The following is a 26,718-nucleotide window of genomic DNA, read 5'->3' as shown; positions in this document are numbered from 1 at the left end:
TATGCGCTGAGTATGGGTTGCAACACCGACGATGCGTTCATGACTGATAGCAACATCGCTATACACCTATCTGTCATCCTTCTCCCTCTTTCTCTCAGCCAACCCCTCAACTCCCTTTCCCCACGCCCCAGCCTTCTTCCCCCACTTCACCGTCCCCCAAACATGCGTCCAACTGATCTTCGGCGGCGGCTCCGCACTCGTCCTGAACGGGCTAGCACCATCCCTAAACAACACCTCATCGCACTTCTCGTCCACCTCCCTCGCACCTCCCATACCTTCGGTTCGTTGCATACCCGCCGCTCCAACGGCTGCCCTTTCCGCAGGTTCAATCGCAGAAGCAGACGTCTCCCACCGCCGCACCTCCTTCGGCAGCGGCCGCCACCATCCCTCCTCGCTCCGCGCCCACCACTTCGCGCCGCACATCTCCCACAGCCTGCTCCTAGCGCGCTTGTAGGCGAAGCGCTCGTCTTCGCCCGTGAAGGCGCCTGTCTGAGCGAAGTCTGGTGCGTTCTTCATGCTCTTCTTCGGCTCCTCTTCCGTAAAGGCGTAGCCGGCTCCACGACGAAGCCGGTTCGGCGGGTCGTCTTCTAGTGCGTCTGGGGAGAGGTAGCCTGGCTCTGGCGAGGAGACGCCGGTGGAGTAGCTGGAGATGTTGGGTCTGAAGGGCGCAGTTACGTCTTGGTAGGCTTCGGCGAAGGTTTCGGGGTAGACGGCGTCCTGGTCTAGTCTGTCCTTCACGGCTTTTGACGCTGCGTCAGTCGAGCCCTTGGCTTCGGGGAAAAAGATATCATCGGGTCCCGCAGCGGCGCTAATGAGGAGTTTGCACCGTGCTTCGTAGAGCGCATCGAGCAGCGTGATGAAGCGACGTGCCTCGTTCTTGTGCAGCCAGGTGAGGATGGGCACGTCTGTGAGAATGAGCGTGTGGAAGGTCGAGGCGAGGGTGATGTAGTCTGCTGGACCGAGGTCGTGGCAGCAAAGCTCGGCGAAAGTCCACGACGTGACGCCGTTGCAGTGACGGGGCACGAGCACCGTACGCCCATACACGCGCATCGTGCCGGTCTCCCAGGGGATAGTAGAGGTTTGAGAAGTTGCGGACAGCTGGGCTGTGACAAATGACTGGGCCCAGTCTTCGAGAGGCTCAGAGGAGACCACGTCGTCATCAGCCGGCTTGACGAAATAGTTTCGAGGCAAGGCATTAGTGGGCGGCATTGCATCTTCCACGGTAAGGCCAATTCCCGGTACAGCAGTAGTTTCTGTTCGTTCTTCAGCTGCTGGCATCGTCTCCGTATCTTCACTCAATCGTGTTGTGCTAGAAGTTCTCCCGTTCTCCTCGGCCTCAGCACGACGAAAGTCTCGGCTGCTTTCCATTTCCCATATTTCGCACCTTGCTTTCAGCAAATCCAGGAAGGCGGCAAACTCGTTGAAGCTGTCAAGCCTGTTCTCGCCGCTTCTCAATGCAGCGGGACGCACGCCCAACCTCCACCGTAAGGAATCCATTCTCGACGGTGGCGGTCCAAATTCCATACCTGCAGCTTTAGCTAGCTCTTCTGGCATCCGGTTGCTGGTCGCTATTAGCACACCTCCCAGGTGGAAGAAACTGGTCATGAGATTCGACATAATCTTCGACGCTACTCGATCAGGCAGCTGAAATTCGTCTAGAAACAGGATAGGGGAGGTCTGGATCATGTCCCGTGCTAGCCAGAGCAGAGAGTGATCATCATCCTGGATGGGAACACCACCATTCATACTCGCGGAAAGGCGGCTGCGCCTCAGCTGTTCAAGCTTTGCAAAAGTCTCCAGCATGAAGTTGTTGAAGTGCCATCGCCTTTTCTTGCGGTTTGGGAGACACTCAGCAAAGAGATCTATGAGCATGCTTTTTCCCGTCCCGACTTCTCCATGGACCATGAGGCCTTGCGGAGAGTCAAGCTCCATTGCCGCTTCATGGTTGGTTAGAACGCGCGTCAGAGAAAGGTTGTCTTTTCTTTCTTTCTGTGCTAGTAATGAGGACCATATGCCTCGAGAGCCAAGATTGGCCGGATTCGGTCTGGGGCCATTTTGACGATCGCCGACTGCGCGGCTGATTTGGTTCAGTCGGTGACTATACTCGACTGTAGGTTCGTAGTCCTTTAGGCGCTCGTAAAGCTTCTGCAGGTGGATAGCTGAACATTATCAGCCCCAAACATCAGATCTGTTGGTTGTGACCAGGGTTGTAGATAATGATGACGCACCTAAGCGATGCTGCGATGGTTCGGGCACGATTCGATTAGTGGCCAAAAGCGCGCGATAAAGCACAAGGGGGTTTGTTATTGCTACACTAGTCGAAGAAACAGGAGGATGCATTGAATAGGAATCTATCTCGCGTCTGCGTCTACCAGGAAATCTGGTGGTAAAGCCGACATGGTGGAGCAAAGTCGAGATGTTCGCCTTGGGTATTCCTGGTTCGCCGTAGAAACCCCGGTCCCGCAGTGCGTGCCAAGACCTCGGCCAATTGCGCGCTGTGGTTCGAGCAGACATCAAACTGATTGGAACGAGATAGAAGGTAAAAGCTGATCTTGTAGGCTGTCTTAAAGAAAGACACTGGCGCCAGATCAGGTTTGATACAGGTCCATAGCCGGGTTGGATGTGGCTCTAGAAACCCTCAGGACTTGAAGCCTGTTTGGAAGATAGTACGAATGCTGCCTTTGACGGGTTCCACTCAGCCTTGTGAGTGCATCGACTATCCACCCACACTTCTCGGCGTTGCGGGCTCTGGTGCCATGAGCATGCTCCTTCAAAGGCCATACGATCGGGCAGAATGACGTAGCCAACGCTCGCAATCAGCCATTCATGACCACGGTTCTGGGCGGCGGCCGACTCTTCCCAGGCATTTGGCGACATCTCAGCTCGTGGGTGAGTGGTCGGGTGTGATGTTTCATAGATCAGAGACCCCAGGAGCCCACAAGTCCCCAATTCTCTTCACCTGATTGATGAAACGGCGACTGGTGATCTGAGTAGAACCAATCCTCTGTTCCGCATTCGCCGTCAGGGGCGAGTGCTGATCCGGCTCATAGAATGGATTCCTTAGTAGCTCGATGTACGCAGTCTGGAGTGCTCGAAAAGCCTATTTCTGAATAAGTACTCGCTCGCACGGACGATGACAGAAATGAGAGTATAAATGCACGCACAGGTTTAAGGTCAGCATCTCTCAGGCCAACCGCAGCAGAGATCTTGGTTTCAGCTGTTGCTGGACGACCTTCCATGTCGACGATAATGACGAACTTGACGCCCGTGTTTGTCAGCCAGCCGTACATGGCCAGACGCTCATCAACCGCTTGAAGTAGGCCGAAGTCTTGATCTGCCGTTTTGTGCGGAAGACGAGCTTCGAATATGTCAAGGGATGACGATAGGAGGAAGGAAAATTCTAGAGCCGCTCTCTCGTCAGGCGGAAACAGAGATATATGCAGGGGATTGTTCTGGATTTGTTGTGAGCAACGAGTAGCCCAATTAAAGAAGCTTCAGGGCGGGATAAACCCTACGTGCTTTCCAATGACCCCAATGCACGCGATTGATGGGGCGCGGCCAGCCATTCCGGATGCCGATATTGAGCAATGTGTCTCAGCTTCGTGGAGATTGGCGTAACCGTAGGTCTCTCAGAGTATCGTAGGATTATTGTCTGTTTCCAGCATCTGCTTGGCAACGCTCTTTCCAGATAAGTTCTCTGAAGGCTTCTGTCTCGCAAGCCGCGTAACAACGCGGGCAAAGTAGGGTTGAAAGTCGAGCCAATCAGACCGTCGCTGGTAAGCGGGACGATCCCTGACACCCACGACATCGACATCACGGCTTCAAAGACCGCCACCAACACTCTACTCTCCCTTCTAACCTTTGAAGCGGTTCAATCCTCTATCCACAGACAAAGCCCTCACCATGTTCTCGACAGCGCGCTCTGCAGGCCTCACGGCGCTGCGCGGTAAGCCTCCCCAACCCTCCACCCGCTCGCCACAGCACCTAACACACCGCCAGCCAAACCCACCACCGCCCTCCTCCCCTTCCGCGCCGGCTCCGCCGCCTGGATCTCCAGCACATCCTCCAACTCCGCGACACCGATGCAGCGCCCCGGGCTCGTAGCCGGCAACCCCTCCGCCGTCCCCCCAATGAAAGAGCTACCGACCAACGTGCCCCTTCCCAGCCAAGAAGGCAAGAAAGGCGCGATGCAGTACGCGCTCACGACCCTTGACCAAGTCGCCAACTGGGCGCGGCAGGGCTCCCTGTGGCCCATGACGTTCGGGCTCGCCTGCTGCGCCGTCGAGATGATGCACCTCTCCACGCCTCGCTACGACCAGGACCGACTGGGCATAATCTTCCGCGCGTCGCCGCGACAGAGCGACGTCATGATTGTGGCGGGGACGTTGACGAATAAGATGGCGCCCGCGCTGAGGCAGGTGTATGATCAGATGCCGGATCCGAGATGGGTTATCAGCATGGGGAGCTGTGCGAATGGCGGCGGGTATTATCACTATAGCTACTCGGTTACGAGGGGCTGTGATCGGATTGTGCCGGTTGATATCTATGTGCCGGGGTGTCCGCCTACGAGCGAGGCGCTGATGTATGGGATCTTTCAGCTGCAGAAGAAGGTGAGTTTGGAGTTACTATGACACCTTTGTGAATGCAAGACTAATTGAACTAGATGAGGCACACCAAGATCACGCGGATGTGGTACCGGAAGTAGACGGGGACCATGGTTGGTTTTACTAAGTCGTTTTTGGGGCGTTTTCAGAACAGCGCGATCATTGGGCAGTGGAAGGCCTAGCATCTGTGCTTTCTCATGTACAGATTGACACAAAGAACGTTGATACCTACACCACAGCTCCCTTGTGATAGTGAGGCACTGCTCAAAGGTTGCCGTTCTGCAGCAGACCTGCGGAAACCATGTTTCGATGTCATCGAAAGGCTTCTGCTTTCACGCTTAAGAGAGCTTCGTTCTGTTGGCCATGAGCTACAGATGCCTAATTCTTGATCATAGTATATCCCGCATATTGGCGTAGGCCTCCAGAAAGTAGTGGTTCTGTCATAGCCCTAACATCGGTGGGTGCTCGACGGCGCGCATCAGGAGGGGAATTCTCTTCACTACCAGCTACAGTATAATAGTACAGATGAAAACCATGAGATGATTAGCAGCACATGCTGTAATCATGCTTTCTCGGCAGGTAAAGAGAACACATAATAAGTGGGTGCTGGAGCATCTGGACGCTTCGGTGCGAGAAGGCAATTTCTGAAGCTGCTGAAAAAGAATGAAACAACAGCTGTTAGTGGATCACCATACGCACATACGATTCTGAATCACGTTAAATCTCATCACCTTGACGCGGTAGAGAATCCAGAAACAAAGCTCGCTTTTATTACAGGACCTAGTCCTTGAGGTAAACTACTCTACACGCCGAAACCTAAACCAAAAAGCATCTAGTATCCTCATGACGAGGCGCCGGCCGCCCAGCGCACACCTCAAAGGCGGCGCGCAGTAGGCACGGTGGCCTGGGCGGCCGGGCCCAACGCAGCACTGAGAGGCGTTGCTGGGAGTGGCGGTGGTGCGGCGGGAGCGGGGAGGGGGCCGCTGGCGCCGCTGCCCACGGCCAGCAGGCTCCATGGAGAGTTGGTGATGGCCACCGAAACCTCTTTGACAGCCTTGTGGATTGGCCGCAGGGAGATGGTGGCCTCATCCATCATGACGCCGTAACGCGCCATCTCCTTGACGGAGGCGAGGAGATCGGTGCAAGACTGCGGCAAGGTTAGCTTGGATAAATGATGATGGGAGGATAGGGGTGATGATGAGGTAACGAACCTTGAGGCAGGTTATTGACGACTGCCATAGGCCTTGCTGGTTGCGGGCGGTAGGGTCGCGGAGAACGATCTCGGAGAGGCGAGCCTGGAGGTTTGCGACGGCACGGAGAATCTCGTCGGTCTTCTCGACGAGGTGGGACCAGAGGCCCAGAAGCCTGCCGTCTGGTTCCCTGCTCTTCTGGGCGCTGGCTTGGCCTTTGATGAAAACTGCGCGGCAGCCTGGGAGCTCTCCTTGTGCGAGTTCGCAGACGTGCTTCAACTTGAGAAAGATCTGTTCGAACTGCTGCTCCTCTTGAAAATCGTTGACGCCGTGCATGGTGTTGCTGCGGGAAGTGCGGGCCGAAGGCAGATTGACCGGGAATGATCCGGCGGAGCTGGGTGTCGCGGCGACTGTGCTGCTGAGAGTGTTGGAGCGACTGTTGTCGATGCTCGAAGGAAAGGAGCCGCCTATAGCTGGGCCTCGGACAGTTGTGGTATGGTCGAGAGCGGACTGCATGGTGGGTAATCCGAACGGCTGCTGCTGGGTTGGTGTGATAGATCGAACCTGCGAGCGGATATTCTGAGGCGCGGCAGCTTGCTCAGACTCCACAAACTCGACACCGAGCTCTTCTTCCAGAACACCGCGCATTGCCATGGTGCCGGCATATTGGGAGAGTATGAGGCTTCGCATGGCGCCCTCATGTGCGTGTTCCACTATTTCGTCATTGTTGTCATTCATGAAAGTGTCGATCGGACCGTAGCCCTCAATGCAATCCTGGATGGAGGATTCAATGGCATCCCACAGCTCTGCAACTCCTTCTTCATCGTCAGGCATAAGATCCTTGACGCTCTTGATCAGTCGCTCAAGCTTGACAAGGTGGATGCCAAGTGCTTCAGCCAGCATCTGGAACCGGTGAAAGAACAGGCCACCATGCTCTCCCATGCTCAGCAGAACCTTGTCGCAGTCTTCTAGCTGCTTCTGGAGGCTGTACAGAGTGGTACGACCAACCTCTGCGACGCTCAAAAGGTCATCGAAACCGTCTTCACCTTCGTCATGTTCGTCGAGCTCTATCTGGGAATAAGGGTCGGCGACGTCTTCCGGAAGATCTGATAGACGATTGGGTATGTTCAGCTCCTCGAAGCCGGCAAGAGGGTTAGGCTCGGCGGAACCCATGGCGGAACCGTACGTAGGGAACTGTTGTTGTCTCAAGGTTGCTTGGCTGGCTTCGTTGACTGCTCTTAGATCTGATGACTTGCGCGGAACGATGCCCATTCGCTTGGCACGGATATTGGTCGACCCTGACATAACGCTCTCGCTCTGGCTCCGATTCCGCTCGCTGCCGATGAGCAGCGGCGCAATGCCGGGCCGGGCCTGGGCCACATTCTGTTGCTGCGACTGCACACGGAAGTGCGACCTAGCAGGGACAGGGGGCGGAACTCCTGGAGAGGCAGTCATAGTCTCTCCCATACTCTCAGCGCCTCCAATACTAGGCCTGACCGGGAACCGACCATGCATAGGACGTCGAGGTGGTCGCGGTGTCTCCACATCCCTTTCACTGTATATATCAGAAGAATGTATATAAGATATTCTGCCACGGCCGTACCTCAATTCACTTTCGGAGTCGACCCGCTGACGTAAAGCAACTCGAAGATGTTTCTTGATCCGAGTCGTGATAACAACTTCTAGCTCTGCCTCATTCGAGGGAGACGGCGTATCCTGTTGGATAGTATAGATCTCAGCTGGCGGGAAGATCAAGGGGTTCCCTTCCAGTCTCAGTCGATGGAGGTTGCTCATCTCCCCCAAGCAGAGAGGGAGTTTTTCGATTCTGTTCTTCTGGATGGTCAAGACTCGGAGCGACACAAGCTTGTACATTTCTTCGGGAAGAGCCCGCAGTCTGTTCTTGCTGATGTCGAGAATCTCCAAGGAGGTAAGCTCCAAAACCTATATACCTCAGTACGCCTTCGAGTGCAGCTGTCAATAGATGCCAACATACCGGCTGTGGAATTTCTCTGTACAAGTTGTTCTTAAGGTTCAGATAACGAAGCTTGGAGCATACCGACAAGTTTGCGGGCAGAGAAGACAGCATGTTGTGAGAGAGAGCGAATCTAGACGGCGTCAGCAAAATCTGGTCAAAACAATATCGCAGCCATTTGTCCGTCGTTCATTGCGGGCATATCACCATCGGTATCCTCCGACATGAAGAGACTGTCAATCCGAGCTCTTACCTTTCGATGTCATGTCTGATTATCTCAATGACTTCGCTCGGAAGGTTGGAGAGCTTCTTGTGGCTGAGATCGAAGGTGATGCCCGGTCGCTGCAGGTCCTGCGTGGTAACATCGGTACCGGCCGCTGAGCGGTGTGCCTCGTCGACCACTTGATGGGCAATGGCGATGACAGCGTCGCCGTCCATGATGTCTTCTATTCGGGCTTTGACGAGCTCAATCGGGTGACATTCGGGACCAAGTCGAGATGGACGAAGCTAGCGAACGAAAAGAACCTGAAATACAAGACTCATCAGTGAGCAAACTGCATTGGACATGCACGAAAAGGTGGAAGACTTCGCAAATGGCTAAGATTCTTCTTGATGTTTTGACATGATGTTGAGAAAGAGCTCAGGAGATGGAGAAGCCGCCGCGGTCGTCGCTAAGCCCTCATCTGGGAGGATATCTAAGATACCAAGAGCCCATGAGTGTAGTCAAGCGGTCCTGTGTAGTGACAGACAAGGTGCCATGAAGATCTCTACGCGATCATGTGGTCGGGCACTCCAGTGTAAGAGCAGGCTAAAGCAATGAACCTCATGACGATGAGCAGTGCCCGTCGTGCGAGAGGGGAGAGATAGCAAGGAGCTCATGGTGATGAAGCTTTGAAGTCCTTGGGTGAAGGAAGATGCAAGCATGGTTTAGATCTTCAAGGAATCTGGATAGCACTTACGTTGTGTCGAAATTCTGGATCCGAAGACGTCGAGGACAGTGGAACCGAGTGTGCAATGGAACCTTGCATGCGGCTATGCAGCCGTAGCAGGGGTTTTTCGATCTCGCCGGCCAATGGTGCAGATGTCAAACGATGATTGAAGCTTGCAGTGGGGCCGTGGTGTTGAGCTAGGATGGAGGGGGTTGGTGTGAGGCGGGAGAGCAGGGGTCTGACGGCGAGCTGTCGAGGAGTGCACCCGTCCAAGGCACCAAGGCTCGCAGGAACGTGATGTCAACGAACGCGAATGGCTTCTGGAGCATCATCCGGAGCATCATCCGGAGCTACCTCCCTCGATGTGTTGATTCCTCGATCAACTATACTACATAAATCATCTACCATGTCTCGCCCGTCCACCTCAGACGGTCTCGATTCGCGCTCAGCGACACCACCGCCCATTCCTCGACGAAGCAGCGCGAGGGATAGGGCGCAAAGCTTCAACTTCTCGTACCCCCAACGCTTCGCTGCACCTAAGGCCCCACCTCCGCCGTTACCAAAGCCTCGATTCTGGCTTCAGGACTCGGACGCGGACAGCAGCTCGACCAGCGTCGTCTCTTCAACTCTTACTACCGACAGCGACGAGACGACCAGGAGCGACCTTTCTTACCCTTCTTCTGTTCTTCCACCCTCGCCCCTAAGAATCAACCGCGTCCGCCAGAGTGAGGAGAGCTCGCGGAATGACCCTCCAGTGCCGCCTCCCTCCATCCAGCCTGCTCTGACAAACAAAAGCTCGTCCTCGTTGTCGCGCATCTTCAAGCCACGAACGCAAGACAGTCTCAGCATCGAGAGGCGCGTATCGGTCGATCAGCAGTCAGAGCGCATAAGCCTGGAGGACAACTCTTCCAGTACATCATCCTCGCAGTCGTCGAACGCCGAGTGGAAATCGAGCACGTTCGACACGTCCAACATGACGGCAGCGGAACTCGAGAAGTGCAGGAAGAAGGGAATCAACCCTGCTCTGTATGCTGAAATGCGGGCTGCGAGGAAGGGCAAGGGCAAATGGATCAGTCCTTTGGTTGGCAACACCTTTCTTGGATGAAGGGGCAAAACAACGCTGGCGGATCCACGAGAAAGAGAATTGCCAGACCTTGCCGCCTCGAGCCGTTCCAATATCAGCCATGATTTGGGCTCGAACGTTAGGAGCAATTTGTCCTTACTGTGCGAGGTTTTGGAAGAAGGGAGAAACATCGCTGGCTGGACCATTCAACACGAACGAGGGGATTCACGCTTGGGAGCATTTGTATGTGAAAGTTCTGGATGGCCACATGGACAGTCGTCGAATACTTTTGGATATTTTGGAGTTCTTACGTAAAAGGGCACGGAGTACGGGCAGCAAGTACACATGTTAGGAGTCTGTTCGTATACCCGTGTGGGAAGGAAGGATTGCTCTTGGAAATCTATGGAGTTATGCAGGACGGATCTAATCAGCTGTGGACAAGCACGGCCTAACGGCTGCTGTTCAGGCACGAGCTAGGTCCGAGGGGAAGTTGTTGATCTGGATGATGGGAGTTGCCGTGTTGATTTGGAAGTCGAGAAGGGGACCGTATTGCTTGGGCGACTGATGAGGCTCAATGTTATTCACTGTTGTTAAACACTTACATAATGAGACTTCGAGTTTAATTTGACGGGCGTAGACTCCTAAAGAGTGTGATACGCCTTAGAAACACCATATTGCTCTATCGCATGTCAAAAACACGCGTGGTCACGCGTCTGCATCGTCAATCCAAACGGGACTTCACAACCCCAACCCCACACTACAATGCTGGAGCTTACGGAATACGACGAAGCGGGCGTTCTGAGAGCGGTCTATGTAGAATCTAAAAATGACACGAACCGAATCGGAAGCAGAGTGGACATCGTTGTAAGCGCTCCCATATGACTACAAATCCGCCCATGACAGTGTCACCGTGAGTAACCCATGACAGTCACTACGCGATGTCAAGACGCCATGGCAGAGAATCCTAGACGTGTTTCTTCCGGCTGGCTATCCACAGAGCGTCACGGAAGACTACATTGAGTACGTCTAGCATATCCATCGCTCCCAGCTGTCACAACGCTATCATCTGACTTGCTCGCCGCAAATAGATACCAGATCTACGTTTGTATGCTCACACCACATCGGTATGCCTCGATCTAATCGCTTTCCAGGACTCGCTGCAGGCTTTCTCGAGTTCTATAGCAGGGTTGATTTCTTCGCGGGCGGTGCTCCAAGGTGAGCTGGAATTATACATGACACTAGTGAATAACCTTACTCAAGATATCTACTGTTTTCTCCTAGCACTCCGTTCACCCTTTTAGCATGCCACTCGTCAAGAGTGATCGCGTGTACTGATTCCGAGCTCAGGTGTCGGCGTCGGAGATGCATCAGCCTCGCCCACCGCTGCCCTGCTCCTCTCAGTCCTGCAAGATTCGATGGGCAGATTGGCTACAATACTTTTTGCCCACAGACTCGGGACGTCCTTGGAGCCAGAATGCAAGATGTATCGGCTCGCGGCCGACATCTTCAACGATACCGCAATGATCCTTGACTGCCTATCCCCGGCGTTCCCGAAAGCCTTGAGAGTCTTGGTACTCAGCTTCTCCAGCATTCTTCGCGCCCTCTGTGGTGTTGCTGCAGGCAGCTCGAAGGCTACTCTCAGCGCTCACTTTGCAAAATGGGGGAACCTGGGGGAATTGAATGCTGTGAGTGAGCTGTCTATGATATGCGTCAACTCGCCTAGCAAACTGCTTACTGCCGCCCTTTTACAGAATGCTAATGGTTTATACAGAAAGACTCGAGCCAGGAGACCATCATCTCTTTGATGGGCATGCTTGTAAGTAGCAGTCACCGGACGTCGGCTATCGATGGCTGACTCGACCGGGCAGGCTGGAAGTGTTGTCGTATCATGGATTTCATCGCCTTTGGCGACGTGGGCAACTCTATTGACACTCCTCTCAATCCACCTTGCAACGAACCACGCGGCGGTACGCGCCGTGAGCATGAAGACACTGAACCGACAACGAGCGAACATTGTCTTGTCATGTCTGATGGACAACGACGAAGTCCTGACCCCAAAACAAGTTTCGAGGAAAGAACGAATCTTCGAGCGAGATGGCGTGCTCCGCTGGAAAGGTGGCCGAGTACTCGGCCACTGCAATATTGGGACGACGCTCCAAGAGCTGCTGCAGCGCTTAGGTCCTAGCCATGCAAAGACTCGGTCAATCCATCTGGAAGGGCTTCGTCTAGCGGATCTGATCCTCCTGTATGAGCGCGAGTTGTATATCCTATGGCTCGATAAGACTACTGCCAAGCTACGCATCTACATTGTCTTGAAGCAAGGCTGCACGCCAGTAACTCAACTCAAAGCCTGGACCCAGGCGCTCACGCTCGCCCGCCATGCTTCGCAGCAACAGTCGCGGGACTCGGACAGGGTAACATCGCGTTTGCAAGATGGTCTCAAGCAAGCTCCCTTACATACCAATTCGGGACCGCTCGCCGAGTTGAGACAAACCTTAACGCAAACATCCAAATCGTTCCCCGAGTATGTACAACGGCTAGAAGCGGCCGGCTGGGATCTGAGTGTTGCAGCACTAGAGACTGTTTCAGGTACCCGCGCCGTTGTGAGGACTAAAGAGAGCTCTTAAGAGAAGATTCTGACGTACTCGTACGATGGAGGATGGAGATGTGTAAATAAAGACATCGGCCAAGTGACCATACTCAACCAACGCCGCCGGCTTGCGGCACGGCACCTCGCGCGCGCTGCATGCACATCGGACGCTGTCGCAACTTCCACGTGCACATTAGATTAAAGACTCACCGCTACGGCAACAGGAACGCCGGGTAGTGGAGCCTCCCGAGTTAATCCAGGATGTTAGAAAGATATCCTTGAATTATGCTGCGCTCTTTCTAGATGTGCTGCAGGAGCGTGTTCCGCTGCAGCTCACAGCGCTCCCCAGCTCCGGCATGGGAAAGAGGACACAGACGAGGCTGCCAGAAGTGTCTAGAGCAGCCATGCGCGTCTGCATGCTTGATGCCTTGATTCCTTATCGCATTCAAACTCCTTCTGCCGACATGAACAGAGCACTCCAGGCTGCGATGCCGAGTCACGCGAATGTGATGTGAATATGCGCACTCGCTACCCATCTGCGTGGCTTGCAGCTGGGCTGAAAGAGGCAAAGTTCTAGAAACCTTCTCCCGGATTTTGTGCGACAGGGCGGGCTTGCATCTCGTTTGCCGTCCGGCGCCGCGCGTGCAGGAAATCTGCGACATCGCACGGCAGACTGCACTTTGTGACTCGCGCTCTGCACTCACTCTGCACGCTGCGCTTTCTGCCAGGGATCCGCCGGATTGTCGGCAGGTGGCACTCGTGTCGAACAGAGGGACATGTGTTCGTTGCACTCATCTCGGAGAGTGGGACAGAGGGGTGCGAGTCTGTTCCGTGGAATAGAGAATTGGAGTCAATCTCGTCCGGCGACGGTTGCATCTCCTCAACGTCGCCACATGAAATGCACGCGTTCTGCGCAACGCTGAGAATGCCGGCTCACAGGCTTCTACCGTCCTTCCATTCGCGTTCCACGGCCGGCGCCCTGTGGTGCTTAGCTCGGCACGCTAGCGTCAGCCCAGCCTATCACGTCCGCGGCAGGGCCTGCTGCGCAGAAGTGGGGTTATGTTCTTTGTCCCGTGGACAGCAACACGTTTTGGCCGCCCCACGGTGGCATCATCCCGCCGCTGCGATGGCTTTCCATTGTTCACACCACAAAGCTGGGGGAGAGCAGTGGGCTATGTCATCTGTAGCACGGAATGCTCGCAGAACGAAAGGCTGGCTGCTGGCATGCTGCCATTGGCCGCCGTTTGCGGCAACGCTCGGCTCTCGCGCTGCCCCTCACACTCACACAACTGTGGGAGAGTGTGCGCGAAGTGTGTCAGCGTGCCTGCGCGGCAAGGATCTCCTTAGGAAAAGTAAGCAGTGGTTTGATCATCGAATGCCACGCCAGCGGCACACGCCAGCAGGCCGTGAGTCTCACGAAACGGCAGCGAATCTCGTAACGCCCCCTTTTGTCGCGAGTTTCGTAAGCCATGTGCCGCTGAGGGGGAAGGGGGAAGAAGAAGGCGTGCTTCAGCAGGGAAGCCATGCCCACTGAGCCGCACCATCCTAGCAGCGACAGATCCATGCGATGCAATTGCTGCAGCCCCGACGCAGCGGCCAGCGCTGTTGCACACGCAGAAACTGCCAGTGAGTCAGACAAAGACTCTCTCTCTTTGGCTAGGGGCCGGGTCAGGCTTCTTCGGGGGCTCTAGCGCCGCGATCGGGCACCTGGCAGCGACTGCTTTGAGCGCTGGGTCGACGGCGGCGTTGTGCGCGGCGGGACAGCGGTGCACGAAGTGGAGCAGGCGTGACGGGCTGATTGGCGTGGCGAAGAAGCGCGCTAGAACGATTCGAAGGGTGGCCCCAGTGTTCGGGCTTTGAGTTTTGTGGATGCTTGAGCAGCCTGAGCAGCTTGAGCAGCTTGAGCCGTGCTGCTAGCCCGCGCCCTTGCCCGCGCTTGGCCACATCCACCCAAGCGCCAGCCTGCACCTCCGCTCTCTGACATAGCGCTGCTCCCTCGCTCGCTCAAGACTACCGCTGCCCAGTGCACCCGCAGTCCGCAGTCCGCAATCCGCAGTCCCCAGTCACGCCCCGTTCCAGCAGCATTCCACACACTTGCACCGACTCACCTCGCGCTGTAGCCTGCTAATTTACCTGCCTATTTACCCCAGACACGCAATCTCAGCGTCCTGCTCCCTTCAAAGCACGCCCCGTCGCAGAAACTGCCCTACCGCTCCCTGTGTGTCTCTTGCCGTCTGGCCGTCAGCCACCTGCTGCATCCGCCCGCGCTCGCTCGCTCTCAGCGCCCTCCAACACCCCAACACCCCTCTCCGCGAGCCCGGCTTCTGTCTCGAGCGCTGAGCCTGATCCAGCTGCCTCGCCGCCTGTTCCTGATCGCTGCGCTGACACGTCTGCACGCTTCCGGCTGCCACACGCACGCTCGCGAGTCCGGCGATATCAAGTCTTGGTCGCTGCAGTCCAGGGAGCACCGATCCTGCTGAAACCCGACGGCCGGCTGCCTCGAGCAACGCACAAACAAGTCTTCGATCCTGCAAGCGGCCCGGTTTGGGAACCGTCTACTGGCAAAGCAAACGTCGGAATATCCGCCAGGTGCAGCCTCCCGCTCGAGTTCGACCCAGGTCCACACTGCGCCTGCACATGCCCCGATAATAAAGCATCAATTACCTCCTCTACACTTAGACCTAGCACGGCCGTTCACCCCCTACCAAGCTGGCGAGACAACGACGCCCTGAGCGGCAACTGCCCTGCTTCTGCTCGCAATCCGAAGACGAAGAACTGATCAACACACGTCGGGCACCTCAAGGGCTGCGGCACAGCGTAATGCCCAGCAGGACATCTGGATCCGGAGTATTGACGCTGCAGACCCAATCCACCACCTCCTCTCCTCGCCATTCCGGATATTACGACGACTTCGACAAGAAGAGCGTCATGTCGGCAAACTACATCCCCTCCCGCCCCCTCACCGTCGCCATACCTCGCAACATCGCTCAAGGCCCATACTGCCCTCGTCGGCCAAACCTCTCCGAGATACTCGCAAACACCGCACCTCCGCCATGGACCCTTAGTGCCTTCATGGCCTACCTATCACAGAACCACTGCCTGGAGACGCTAGAGTTCACAATGGACGCATCCCGATATCGGAAGCACTACAACAAGATGGCGAACCGAACACCCGGCGTTCCCATATCTCCCACCAGCGAAGAGTGCGTGTACGTCAAGATGCTCTGGCAGCGACTGCTAGAAGCGTACATCGCGCCCAACGGCCCCCGCGAAGTCAACATCCCCGGCGACATCCGCGACAAGATCCTCGCCCTCGCCGACTCTCCCGTCCCACCAGGCCCCTCCGCCCTCGAACCTGCCGTGCAGAAAGTTCACGAGCTGATGGAAGAATCCGTCCTGGGCCCCTTTCTCAACAGCGTCAGCGCCCAATCTGCACACCCTGGCACCTTCAACACCTCCGCCGAGGACCTGCGCGCCCAGACCCGCTCGTATGACGACACCTCCGTCTACCGTCGCAGCCGCAGGGGCTCACCGCCGCCTCACTCCATGTCGGTCGACAGCCCTGCGTCTGCGTCAGTCGCTTTCAACCGCGTCAGTGCCCCCTCGTCCATCTCGACGACGTTCGGAGGTATCTCCCGCGGCTTCGGCGGCCACCACAACCGTTTCTCGACGCAGCATTCGAACCGCACGAGCGCCGTCACGCCCGTCTCGGCCAACTCGTCGAACAGCACCAACGTCGCCAGCGATGCGGGAATGACGGACAGCAACAGCGCGCTGTCGAGCCCGACGATGAGCAACCTCTCGGATCCGATGACGCCGCCTACCACGCCGCCCATGAGTGATTATGGCTACGGTGGCACGGGGCCGCCGGTGGGCGGGACGCCGAGTCCGCGGAGTAGTCGGCATGAGGGCGGTGGTGGGGGCGGCATGGGGAATAGTTGGAAGCGGGTTAGTAGTAAGTTGGGCTGGAAGAAGAAGAGTGTGGGGGGGTTGAGGGAAGAGGAGGTTGAGGGTGCGATGTTCTAAGACGTTATGCTTCTCCGTGGGTGGGCGGCTTTGCTGTTGTTTTGTTCTGTTTTCTCTCTCTTTTCTCTACTGAGGTTCTGGGTTGCTGTTGAGCGGAAGATGAAGACTTCCTCTTTGCTACGATTGCATGCGGCATCATTGGGAGTTCCGGGATCCTGTGATTTCTTTTTTGTTTTGACGATGTCGCTGGAGCCGAGAACCGAGCTTGGGAGCTGGTGCTACGGACTTGGAGCTCTTTTTCTCATCGATGGGGCTTGGGTCCGGGCGCTAAAAGTATACCGCAAAAAGTATACCGATGACTGACTGGTATGGGCGGACGGATGGATGGAGGCGTTTTTGTGTCTCTCGGTTTCTTTCGCCTTTTCGCTCCGCTTACGATCATCACTGCTCTGCTCTGGCTTGGTTCGCTCTGGTCTATCCGTGAGGGATAGGCAGTTCGTTTCTTGGTACATATTAATGAACGTTGTTTTTTCTTGGCTGATGCTGTTTGCGTTTTTTGGGCGGGCTCTATGGGACTGGTGCTCTGTCGCTTCTCTTTTCCTATCTGGCCGGCTTATGAGCTCAGAGTGTAGAGTACGAGTAGAGACTTAGGCCATGGCGCCGTTTCTGACGCAGTCTGTTCACGTGGAGATGGTGCTTGAGGCATTGGGGATGAAGCTCATAACAAAGTCTTGTGCGCTGTCCTAATGTCCGGTTCCGGCTCCATGGTGCACATTGAGTTTGACACCTAGTGGAATCTTTTGTAAGACGAAAACTTGCTTAGATCCTGTTGCCCCTAGGGATGAGCCTGCACATTTACCTGGCACCGGCAGAACAGAAGCATTGATGAATACTGTCACCCATTGCTGTCTATTAACGTCTAGGCAGTTTAGCGACTTTCTCTTTACATGCACAAGCGGTCTAACCTAGATTGAAACCGATTGTTAGCTGATTTCTGCGCCAGCTCTTGGGTATGTTGAATCTGGGCTGTCCGGCTACGGACTTGGTGGATCATCACATGACGATCACGTGGCAGCTTGGTCTAGGAGTAGACATCCTCATATCATTTCTGAGCCCTTCTTCATGACGAAGGCTGACAGTTTGCGGAATGATCTCTCGGAAGCTAGCCAATTATCACTGATCAGGAGGAAGAGTTGCAGGTAATGCTGGAGGTGCTTCTCAGGTAACACCAACCAGTGAGTTGTCGGTGGGTGTGTGCAGATGGCTTTCATGGAGCACCTTTCATGAGAGCGCGGCGCAGCAAGAGCAAGGCTAAAGTTAAACAACTCTTCGATAACTGTCTTTCCTTCGATCTCATCTTGATGCCATTTTGCAGCGCTCTGGCATTCTTGGTGTCTGCATTTTCTATTTACTGAAGTTGCTGTAGCATCATTTCCTCCACCGTAAATCATGGTTACACCAGCCTTCGGCTTCTCAGACGGCGACTTCATCGCGGCCATCAATCTCATTGTCAGAGTTTCCAAAGCGCTGAACGACTCGGGCGGCGCAGCAAGCGAGTATAGGATGCTTCTTCAGGAGCTACAGCAGTTACAGCTCATCCTCAAGCAGCTGAGAGAGATGTCCTCAGCGTCTTCAAGATCTCACAGTCATTTCAACGCTGTTAAGGGTATGGCTCTTGCCATACAATTTCCCTTGCTAGAGTTCCTAGCCAAGCTAGAGAGATTCAATTCAAGCATGTGCGGCACGTCGTCGAGCAGTAGATGGCGAAGCGCGCCAGGGAAGGCACAGTGGGCCGTTGTGATGCAAGAGGAGGTGAACAGAATGAGGGCCGTCATCACGATGAAGCTTGTCACCATCACAGTGCTCCTCGCTTTGCCTACAACGTGAGTGTGCCGCAGTCTGCCACGAGTATTGCTAGGCTGATTGACGCAGCGAGATGCTATCCCGCGTCAAGCGTGCAGCAAACGAAGGACAAATACTTCTCAAGGAGACCAAAGAAGCCGTCGAGGACTCCAACAATGAGCTTCTGGCACAAATAGACGCAATCAGGACCGGAGGCTGCAGCCGTCTCCAGTCTATCAACTTGGATACCAGCAGACTCCTCCAAGTTTGCGCCGGCTTACGTGTCAGTTTCCAGCGCCTGGAGAAGGAGCATCTCACCACGAAGAACAGCCAACAAAAGCAGCATCATCTTGTCCGACACACGCTGAAACAGCAGTCTGCGCTCTTTCAGACGGCGACACACACGCTGCAATTCTCATTACAGAGAACAAGCCTGGCAGTCGGGCAACTGCTGAAGATGTGAGTACACAACACACTGTGTTATGTTACATGGCTCTAACCATCCTGCAAAGGTTCATCAACTTCTCGAAAGAAGTCCTGGATTACCTTAAGCGGTTGCAGTGACTATGCTCCTAGTGTTTCTGGGGATCATGGAAATCCGGTTAGTTTGCTTGTGCAATTGCAGTAACTCGAACATCGAGATTTATGAGGTGCTGCTCCGCATACAGGAAAGCGTGTCGCGAGCACCAGATGGCTTACTGGCAGACGACATCAAATTTCCGGACGCTCTAGGCCGGGAGCGAAGTCTGTCATATGTCCACTTTCGATATTGGGAGGTGCGGCTTTCTGGTCTGCATTGAAACTTTGCAGTCCTTCAAAACATATACGGATGGCCGCTTGTGTACAGATACTAAACAGGTGGATCATAAGCTAACGCCTGCAAAAAGGTCTTCAGATCGATGCTACGCTGCGAGCTCAAAGGCTTACCCGGTGAAAGATGGGTGCAAAAGGGCGAATACCAGATCAGAGATGTGAGACGGCCAGGCTGCATTATCAGAGATGAAGAGTGGCAGCGTCTAGTGTTACCAGGGACAGTTCTGAACATGTCTATAATCCTAACTGATTCACCGGACCCGTGTGAAGGATCGATGTCTTCCCGCTTCGGCAGTTTCGCACCACACAGCACAGATCTCAAGACAGTAGACTGATCAGTTGATCCTTAAAGGCTCTGCGCATACCAGAGACTTAACACTCGACAGTGAGCGCTGCGGCAGACCCATATGCGCTAACTGCCGCGTCAGAAGAGACATATCCTTTGATCATATGAGCGAAATCGAACGCAGTGTTCTACATCGTCTGCGCGTAAACCGTTGAAACGTCGTTCGTCTGGCCTCGTCCGTCTATTAGCCGGTAATCGTCGTAATGCTTTAGACGACCGCTAACCCGTTATAGATCAGTACCGTTAATCTTAGTGCGGAGGTCTTAAATAAGCGCATAGTGGTTGGTGGATTAAGGGTAATGGATTCTATAACATAGTGTACCACCCAGCGCCTCTAGATTACTAATGCTAGTAGGGCTCGTGATTCAAGGTACTAACTTTGTATAAGTAGCTAGCTAACTACGTTAAGCGGCTAGTATATCACATAACCGTCTAGATCGCTGAAACGGCGTTTCGCGCGAGTCGGACGACTGGGCCCTCGTTCGTCCAACGGTGGGGCGATTGATAACACTGACAGCACTTGGCCAAAAGTCTTCCCAAAGCGGGAAGCTCCAAACACGAAATGAGCACGTCAAAATGGGTACAAGGCTATCTACTGCGGCAATAATATGCACCGAGCACTCAGAAGGCGGTTTTTGCCTCGGAGAATTCAGTGACGGTATCAAGACTTTATCTCAGGAGTGCGAAAGAGCAAAGCAATGAGGACAGGGAAGCCGCATCGGGTCTCCCTACCATATTCTGGTATAGATCCAGGCCCAAGGCCAAAGGAAACTATGCGCACAAGCATCTTGGTGACACGCCTCTGCTACACGGATGCTGATTTAAATTACCGGTCGCTTGTTTTTGGCTCAGTAGTCTACTACGGCAAGTAGTGTAGACTCATAGTGTGGTGCGAGTATCCACTCTATTTGTTTGAAGGTGAATCAGCGGCCTGTACGGGGTTCTTGCCAGGCGGAAGCTTCGAGTCCGACTCCAAGGTCTCGCCCGGTTTGTCTAGATGCGTGTCAGCAATCGGTCCATCTTACAGCCTTCCCGCAGCCTTACGCCGCGACGTCCTATGAAGCAACTTACCATGTCTGGCATAGAGATGATACTCCTCATCCGGGTACAACCCCACTTTACCAGCCTCCACTTCCTTCCTGCTCAGGCCCAACTTCCCCTTCGGCAAACCCATGCTCCCCAAAAAGGCGACCGACTCCTTCCACTCCCACTCCTTGCGCTTCGAGTCCCAGCCCAGCTCGGCAGCCATCAGATCAATAACCGTCGGCAGCGCCTCAAGAGCAGCCTGCGCGTTCAGGAAGGCCAACCGCGTTCGGCGTGCAATGACATCGACAGCAGTAAGCGCCTGCTCGTGCCGCACGGCATAACGCACCTCGCCGTCAATGAAGGGGTACAGAGCCGAGATGCGCTTCCCGCGGATGGGGAAGCGCTTCTCTGTTGGGTCGGAGAGGGCGGCGACAGTCCAAGCGCGGTCGCCGTACGCGGTGGTGAGGTACTTGGCCACTTCAGTCTCGAGGCCGTAGTGCTGGATCAGGTTGATGAAGAGCGTCTTGGAGTAGCCGTGGGCGCCGACGAGGCGGACTTTGTGCGTTTGGCATGTTCCGTCTAGGGTGGTGGTTTCATCGAGCATCTCGGTGCCGCTGACGCGCGGTGGATTGGCTACCCTAGTGGTTTGAAGGCCGAATTCTTTGATGGCGTCGTCGACGGCTTCCTCAGCCATTTGACGATAGGTAGTCCATTTGCCACCGGATATTGTGATCAAGCCAGATGAAGAGGTAGTGAGGAGGTGGTTGCGGACGAGGCCTTCGCTTTTCTTCTTCTTGGGATCGCGGACAAGGGGGCGAATACCGGCCCATGCAGCAAGCACATCACCACGACGAACGTTGATTTCGGGTTGGAGGTAGCCTCGGATTTCGGATATAATCCAGTTGATTTCCTCTTCACCAGCGATGGGGTTCTGTTTGATATCGGTAGGTGCATCTGTTGTGCCGGCGATGGTGTTGCCTTGCCAGGGGAGGAAGAAGATGACTCGGCCGTCGGAGGTTGATGGATCGATCAGACCCATGTTAGCTGGGCTGTAGTAACCGGGTAGGATGACATGAACTCCGAGGCTGGGCGCAACGATCTCGGGGACTGACGGATCATCCATTTTGCGGATGCTATCGGTGAACGGCCCTGTAGCGTTGATGATGCCCTTGGCCCGGATCGTGAACTCCTCTGACTTTTTACCATTGATTTCCGGAATGCAATCTTTGGCACGGGCACCAATCAACCTTCCATTGGCGTCTTTCTCAAGGCTTGTGACTTCGACGTGGTTTACAACAGTCGCACCATACAAAGCCGCAGTCATGGCGATGGAGACGTTCATTCGAGAGTCGTTATGAGCACCATCTTAATCATGTTAGTTCGTAGTAGCGACGTGAAACGTAGGGAGTACACACCATAGTAGACAAGGGCACCAACGATGTTTGTCCTTTTAAGCATTGGGAAAGCGTCCAGCGCTTTGCTCTTCGTGAGGAAGTAGGAGCTTTCAATATTCTCGGAGCCAGCTAGGAAATCGTAGAACTTGGTACCAGCCCAGAAGTATGGGGCCTTCCACCACTTATCCAGAGGAATCATAATAGGTAGCCATTGTGACAGATGTGGGGCAGTGTCGAGGAAGTATCGCCGTTCTCGAAGAGCTTCTCGGACGAGTTTGTACCTTTGCCATACTATTAGCACTGTCAACGGGTCAATTGACTGTCGGGGTAAACCATACTGGCCATAGTCGAGCTCCCAAACCGCCTTCTCCAGATACCTAACACCGCCGTGGACCAACTTCGTGCTCTTGCTGCTCGTGCCGCTGCTAAAGTCGTCCCGCTCGACGCAAGCTACCTTCAAGCCACGGGTTGCGGCATCCAGCGCAATGCCTGTTCCAGTCGCGCCACCACCAATAATCAGGAGATCATACGGCTCGTCTTGTGCGTGCTGAGCGGTGCTTTCGGATCCATCCTTGCCAAACAGCCCAGCAACCTTGTTCTTAGCCTTGTCGACAGCGCGGGTAATCGTGCCGCTGCTGCGCTTGAGGTCCGCTATCTGCTCCTCCCGGGACTTGATATCGGGGAAGCTTGGTGGGCTGAAGACACCTCCCTCGCCGTAGGTAGGAGGCGGTACAGCAGCTGCTTCTGATCCGGGTATGTCTCGAGGGCGATAGGACGCGTAGAGGACTCCGCTGCCAACCACGGTCGCGGCAACGCCGTACAGGAACGGCTTGACCAGCCGGCTCGACCTTCGCGAGGCCATTGTCAAGGGACGCAAAGCGGAGAAGAAGAAGCAAAGAGCATAGGATATAACGTTATATACAGACTGAGGCAGCGCAGCGACCCAGCATTGGCCGAGGCGCAAGGATCTTAGCTTGGCTTGGTGCGGAGAGATCTCCCTTCACATGGGGGCGCGCTCTCTCGGTCGTGATAGCTCCGACAAGGGGAATCCATTTAGCCCCGACATCGGCCCGAAGCCCCGACAGCTGTTCAGATCGTGGAGAAGCTGAAGGTTAACTTAAGAGCCTTCACCCACGCCGTCAGGTCTTCCCTGACCCATTCGGGCTCGTCCGAACCAAGGACCGGGGAACGCGTCGAAAGTGCCCCTTCAAACTATGGTTCTTTGTAGCTCGTTACCTAAATGGCCGAGTATAGTGCCAGCCTGATTTAGCCCTAGCATTGTTGAGGCGGGGAGATCACCGCCATCGTTGCGCACAAAAGCTCCATGGTTGAGACTCGAGATAGTTACAGACCACGGCTAGGCTCGTACAAGAAATGTCAGGGGTCTAATGGCGCGCGCTATCGAGCTCCCATATACTACTTGGGGACCTCCGGACGCTGCTCAGAAGAAAAGTATAGCAATGCCGATCTAGCGTAGAGGAACTTCATAGGCTACCGTTCCTGTCTGGTTGTCATAGTTTGTTGACGGGAGAGATCGGTGTAAGGATTAAGATTGCTGGCTAAACACTTCCTGCGATCTGAAAGGCATACGCATGTAAGGAATCGTCTAGTCGCTCCCAATTAGTTATTGCAGGGTATATCTAGGGTGAAACGGAGATCTATCTACAAGCGGTCTTTCAATGTCACTCCAACATCTTCTTGAGCACTTTCACCTGCTCCTCCACTGAGGACTTACTCGTACCGCCCTTTGCAGACCTCATCTCCACGCTCTTCTGATAGTCGAAGGTCTTTTCGATGTCCTTTTCGAACCTCTTATCCACGCTTTGCAGTTGCTCGAAGGTCAATTGGTCCATTGGCGTTTTCTCCTTTTCCGCCAGCGCAACGACCTGTCCCGAGATGTGGTGCGTTTCTCGGAACGGCACACCCTTTCGGACCAAGTAATCCGCCAGATCCGTGGCAAGCATGTCCGGAGTCAGTGCCGCAAGCATCTTGTCGGGCTGTATGGCGAGCGTCGACAGTACTCCTGTCGCAATTTGTATGCTGTCGCCCACTGTCTTGACATGGTCCAGCAGTGGCTCTACACTCTCTTGCAAGTCTTTGTTGTATGTTGAGGGAATGCCCTTGATGGTCATCATGAGCCCAGCCATGTGCCCGAAGGCCCTGCCACTCTTCCCTCGTAATAGCTCCAGGCTGTCTGGGTTCTTCTTTTGGGGCATCAAGGAGCTCCCGGTCGAGTAAGCATCCGCGAGCTTGACAAAGCCAAACTCTGCACTGCTGTAGATGATGAGATCCTCTGCCCACCGCGACATGTGTAGCATGAGCGTTGATCCCCACTGCATCGTCTCAACCACAAAGTCCCTGTCTGCCACTCCCGCCATAGAGTTGTAGATCAGCTCGTCGAACCCAAGCTCCTTAGCCATAGCATCGCGATCAATGTCGAACGGATTTCCGGCTAGCGCACCACACCCAAGCGGACTCCTGTTAACCCGCTTGACCACCTCCCTCAGCCTCTGCAGATCCGTCGCAAACGCCAAGCCGTAGCTCAGCATCCAATGGCTCCACCTGATCGGCTGCGCGCGCTGCAGATGTGTGTAGCCTGGCATTACATGCTCAATCTCTTGCTCCGCTCGCGCCGCTACCACCTTCAGCAAGTTCATGAGATATCCCTCAATCTTCCGCAGCTCCTCCCGTAACCATAACCGCATGTCTGTCGCGATCTGCTCGTTCCGGCTGCGGCCCGTGTGCAGTTTGCCCGCAATGCCCGTGCCGATGATCTCGCCCAGGCGTCGTTCATTGGCTGTATGGATATCCTCGTCGACGCCAGGTTTGATCTCAAAGGTGTTCGTTGCCCATTCTTCGCGGACTTGCGCAAAGCCCTTCTCTATCGCGGAGAACTCGTCCGAGGTCAGGATCCCGCGGCTCTTGTTGGCGCGCGCCCAGGCGATGGAGCCGGCGATGTCTTGGGCGTAGAAGGCGCGGTCGTAGTAGATGGATTCGTTGTAAGCTACCATAAGGGGATCGAGGCCGCCTAAAGAAGGTCAGAAAACACGCATTGAGGGAAGTAGTGTCCAAAGCGTGTAAGCTTACCTGTGAATCTGCCGCCCCAGAGCATGTTCTTGCCTGGGGCGCTGCCCTTCGATTCGCCTTGCTTAGACGCCATTGAGTTCGAGAGAAGTTGCGGGTCTGGAGTTTACTACTCGATAGCTTCAATTGATGCGGAATATCGCCAGCAATGTATATTGATATAAGTTTGTCTTGGCTTGAGTCAGAATACAGAAACTATGACAATGTTGAGCTTTATCGATAGGAACAATTCTCTTCCTTCCGACTGTCTCGGCTACAATTGCTCGATAGTGAGGGGCATCTCAAGAATGTAGACAATATAGAGTGTCTCGCACACGACTTCGGCAGAAGAAGAGCTTCTCTGATCTAAAGTCAATCAAAGTCGTCATGTCACTGCCGAATGTCTGGCATCACCGCAAGGTTGCAGCCAGCGCCGCTAAATCATGCTGGATTTGCTACAAGCCTTCTACAAGCGTATTAATTACGCCGGATAACAAGGTAAGGCCTCCTTATACGACGCTTGATATAGGCATGATAAGTCAGAATATACGTATATAGACATTGTAGTGGTATCAAATATGTCCGTCTTACGTGCCACTGGATTCTGAACGGATAGTGGCTTACGCAAAACAGGACTTCTTCTACATCTGCGCTGGCCATCTGAAAGACAAGTCGTTCTGCCTGCCGGATGCGAGTGAAGCTGCCGCACTCGCTGAGCGTAAGAAGAAGGAAGAGATGGATAGGGAGATTGAGGCCGTGAAGCGGGAGTATGAGGAAAAGCAGAAACGCAAGGCCGAGAAGCGTAAAGCAAAAGAGAAGTCTAAAGACAAGGCAAAAGACGCCGAAGAAACGCAAAAGAATGACGACGAAGACAAGAAGGACGAGAAGGAGAGAGACGACAGGGTAATATCACGGTTCTCACGAAGGCTTCTGGGTGCTAAACGTGCTCTAGATTACAGCAATATCAAAAGATGAACCGAAGCCTGAAGATGAGGCGCGGATATTCTCGCTTCACAAGTATGTTCTCTCCACTCTCCATATCGTGTTTTGGATAAGTCATTTACGGCGAGTGACTCTTGTCCGCGTCCCATAAGTCAGCTCAAGCACAGCTTGAACGACAGTCAATGCTACGTTGAAAACACTGTTCCACAACTCCACACGAGTGCGCCGGGAGCAACCATCAGCGCCATTGTGGCCTTAAGTCAAGCGGCCTAACAACTCTAACACACAACAGAAATTTCTACCAAATGCGCATCGACCGCATCCGCAACGCCGAAGCCGCAAAGCGAAACCGCGAACGGCTGAAGAATCCAACAACATTCCCATCTGTACCGAGCGGTGATCCCTGATTGCAGGGCTGAAGCTCGCCATGCAAGAAGTGTTTCACAATGCTCGTCCGTTTCCTGCGTGAGGCAACGGGAAGGCCCAGGAAATTGCCGCATCCATGCCTGACTGCATGGGGGGTTGCTGCCGCGCCTCTTCGCCTTAGCCGTTGCCTCAGATGTAAGTCATGCGTGTCAGCACTAACGAGCGGGGAACGCCCGCTGTGGGAGGCCTGATCAACGCCCTGTGCATCCGAAGACTTTGGACGAGGGTTAAAGATTATCAGCTTGAGGGTGTCACGGTATTGGGCTGTGCAAGAGCTATTCCTCGTCACTATCGTTTTGACAGTCAAGGCATATCTCGCGGAGGTAATCCGATTGCAGAGAGGCCCAGCTTACGTACATAGAAAACCAGGGTATGACTCGTTAGTGAGTACACATCGTTGATGAGTGCATTGTGCTACTACAAGCTTCCCGAGAATTTGTCTCTGCCCGACTTTGACAGGTGACCTGATCTCAGCTCGGTTGCAGCGGCAGGGTCAGATACTGTTCAGCGCGGAAGCCGCGCAGAACGTGTGCGCTTACACAAGCAGATCTC

The 26,718-nt window shown here is 54.6% G+C and overlaps 11 protein-coding genes across 11 annotated transcripts; 6 read left to right on the top strand and 5 right to left on the bottom strand.

The window, feature by feature from the left end:
- Positions 1-66: 66 nt before the first annotated feature.
- W97_02007 (uncharacterized protein) lies at positions 67-1,932 on the bottom strand (the record flags this gene model as incomplete). The annotated part of the gene is made up of 1 exon (XM_007779909.1): positions 67-1,932. One exon carries the CDS (start codon positions 1,930-1,932, stop codon positions 67-69), a length of 1,866 nt encoding a protein of 621 aa, XP_007778099.1.
- A 979-nt stretch (positions 1,933-2,911) lies between these two features.
- Positions 2,912-3,566, bottom strand: W97_02006 (uncharacterized protein; the record flags this gene model as incomplete). Its single annotated transcript, XM_007779908.1, has 3 exons — positions 2,912-3,100; positions 3,165-3,452; positions 3,516-3,566. 3 exons carry the CDS (start codon positions 3,564-3,566, stop codon positions 2,912-2,914), a joined length of 528 nt encoding a protein of 175 aa, XP_007778098.1.
- A 337-nt stretch (positions 3,567-3,903) lies between these two features.
- Positions 3,904-4,705, top strand: W97_02005 (NADH-ubiquinone oxidoreductase 19.3 kDa subunit, mitochondrial; the record flags this gene model as incomplete). Its single annotated transcript, XM_007779907.1, has 3 exons — positions 3,904-3,946; positions 4,000-4,610; positions 4,664-4,705. 3 exons carry the CDS (start codon positions 3,904-3,906, stop codon positions 4,703-4,705), a joined length of 696 nt encoding a protein of 231 aa, XP_007778097.1.
- A 773-nt stretch (positions 4,706-5,478) lies between these two features.
- On the bottom strand, positions 5,479-8,204 carry W97_02004 (uncharacterized protein; the record flags this gene model as incomplete). The annotated part of the gene is made up of 4 exons (XM_007779906.1): positions 5,479-5,751; positions 5,816-7,735; positions 7,788-7,899; positions 8,020-8,204. The coding sequence occupies 4 exons, from the start codon at positions 8,202-8,204 to the stop codon at positions 5,479-5,481; spliced, it is 2,490 nt and encodes an 829-aa protein (XP_007778096.1).
- An 897-nt stretch (positions 8,205-9,101) lies between these two features.
- On the top strand, positions 9,102-9,800 carry W97_02003 (uncharacterized protein; the record flags this gene model as incomplete). The annotated part of the gene is made up of 1 exon (XM_007779905.1): positions 9,102-9,800. One exon carries the CDS (start codon positions 9,102-9,104, stop codon positions 9,798-9,800), a length of 699 nt encoding a protein of 232 aa, XP_007778095.1.
- A 720-nt stretch (positions 9,801-10,520) lies between these two features.
- W97_02002 (uncharacterized protein) lies at positions 10,521-12,385 on the top strand (the record flags this gene model as incomplete). Its single annotated transcript, XM_007779904.1, has 7 exons — positions 10,521-10,622; positions 10,687-10,778; positions 10,847-10,859; positions 10,910-10,973; positions 11,106-11,443; positions 11,530-11,574; positions 11,627-12,385. The coding sequence occupies 7 exons, from the start codon at positions 10,521-10,523 to the stop codon at positions 12,383-12,385; spliced, it is 1,413 nt and encodes a 470-aa protein (XP_007778094.1).
- A 2,783-nt stretch (positions 12,386-15,168) lies between these two features.
- Positions 15,169-16,374, top strand: W97_02001 (uncharacterized protein; the record flags this gene model as incomplete). The annotated part of the gene is made up of 1 exon (XM_007779903.1): positions 15,169-16,374. One exon carries the CDS (start codon positions 15,169-15,171, stop codon positions 16,372-16,374), a length of 1,206 nt encoding a protein of 401 aa, XP_007778093.1.
- A 1,389-nt stretch (positions 16,375-17,763) lies between these two features.
- Positions 17,764-18,720, top strand: W97_02000 (uncharacterized protein; the record flags this gene model as incomplete). The annotated part of the gene is made up of 3 exons (XM_007779902.1): positions 17,764-18,197; positions 18,247-18,615; positions 18,669-18,720. 3 exons carry the CDS (start codon positions 17,764-17,766, stop codon positions 18,718-18,720), a joined length of 855 nt encoding a protein of 284 aa, XP_007778092.1.
- A 1,499-nt stretch (positions 18,721-20,219) lies between these two features.
- W97_01999 (glycerol-3-phosphate dehydrogenase) lies at positions 20,220-22,597 on the bottom strand (the record flags this gene model as incomplete). The annotated part of the gene is made up of 4 exons (XM_007779901.1): positions 20,220-20,308; positions 20,387-21,706; positions 21,757-22,016; positions 22,074-22,597. The coding sequence occupies 4 exons, from the start codon at positions 22,595-22,597 to the stop codon at positions 20,220-20,222; spliced, it is 2,193 nt and encodes a 730-aa protein (XP_007778091.1).
- An 820-nt stretch (positions 22,598-23,417) lies between these two features.
- On the bottom strand, positions 23,418-24,895 carry W97_01998 (argininosuccinate lyase; the record flags this gene model as incomplete). Its single annotated transcript, XM_007779900.1, has 2 exons — positions 23,418-24,763; positions 24,823-24,895. 2 exons carry the CDS (start codon positions 24,893-24,895, stop codon positions 23,418-23,420), a joined length of 1,419 nt encoding a protein of 472 aa, XP_007778090.1.
- A 290-nt stretch (positions 24,896-25,185) lies between these two features.
- Positions 25,186-26,147, top strand: W97_01997 (uncharacterized protein; the record flags this gene model as incomplete). The annotated part of the gene is made up of 4 exons (XM_007779899.1): positions 25,186-25,296; positions 25,432-25,701; positions 25,751-25,815; positions 26,033-26,147. The coding sequence occupies 4 exons, from the start codon at positions 25,186-25,188 to the stop codon at positions 26,145-26,147; spliced, it is 561 nt and encodes a 186-aa protein (XP_007778089.1).
- Positions 26,148-26,718: the final 571 nt, after the last annotated feature.

The sequence above is a fragment of the Coniosporium apollinis genome (genome assembly GCF_000281105.1).
Source record: "Coniosporium apollinis CBS 100218 chromosome Unknown supercont1.7, whole genome shotgun sequence".
NCBI lineage: Eukaryota > Fungi > Ascomycota > Dothideomycetes > Coniosporium > Coniosporium apollinis.
Note: the sequence above shows the minus strand (reverse complement) of the source record. Positions and strands in the feature narration are given on the sequence as shown.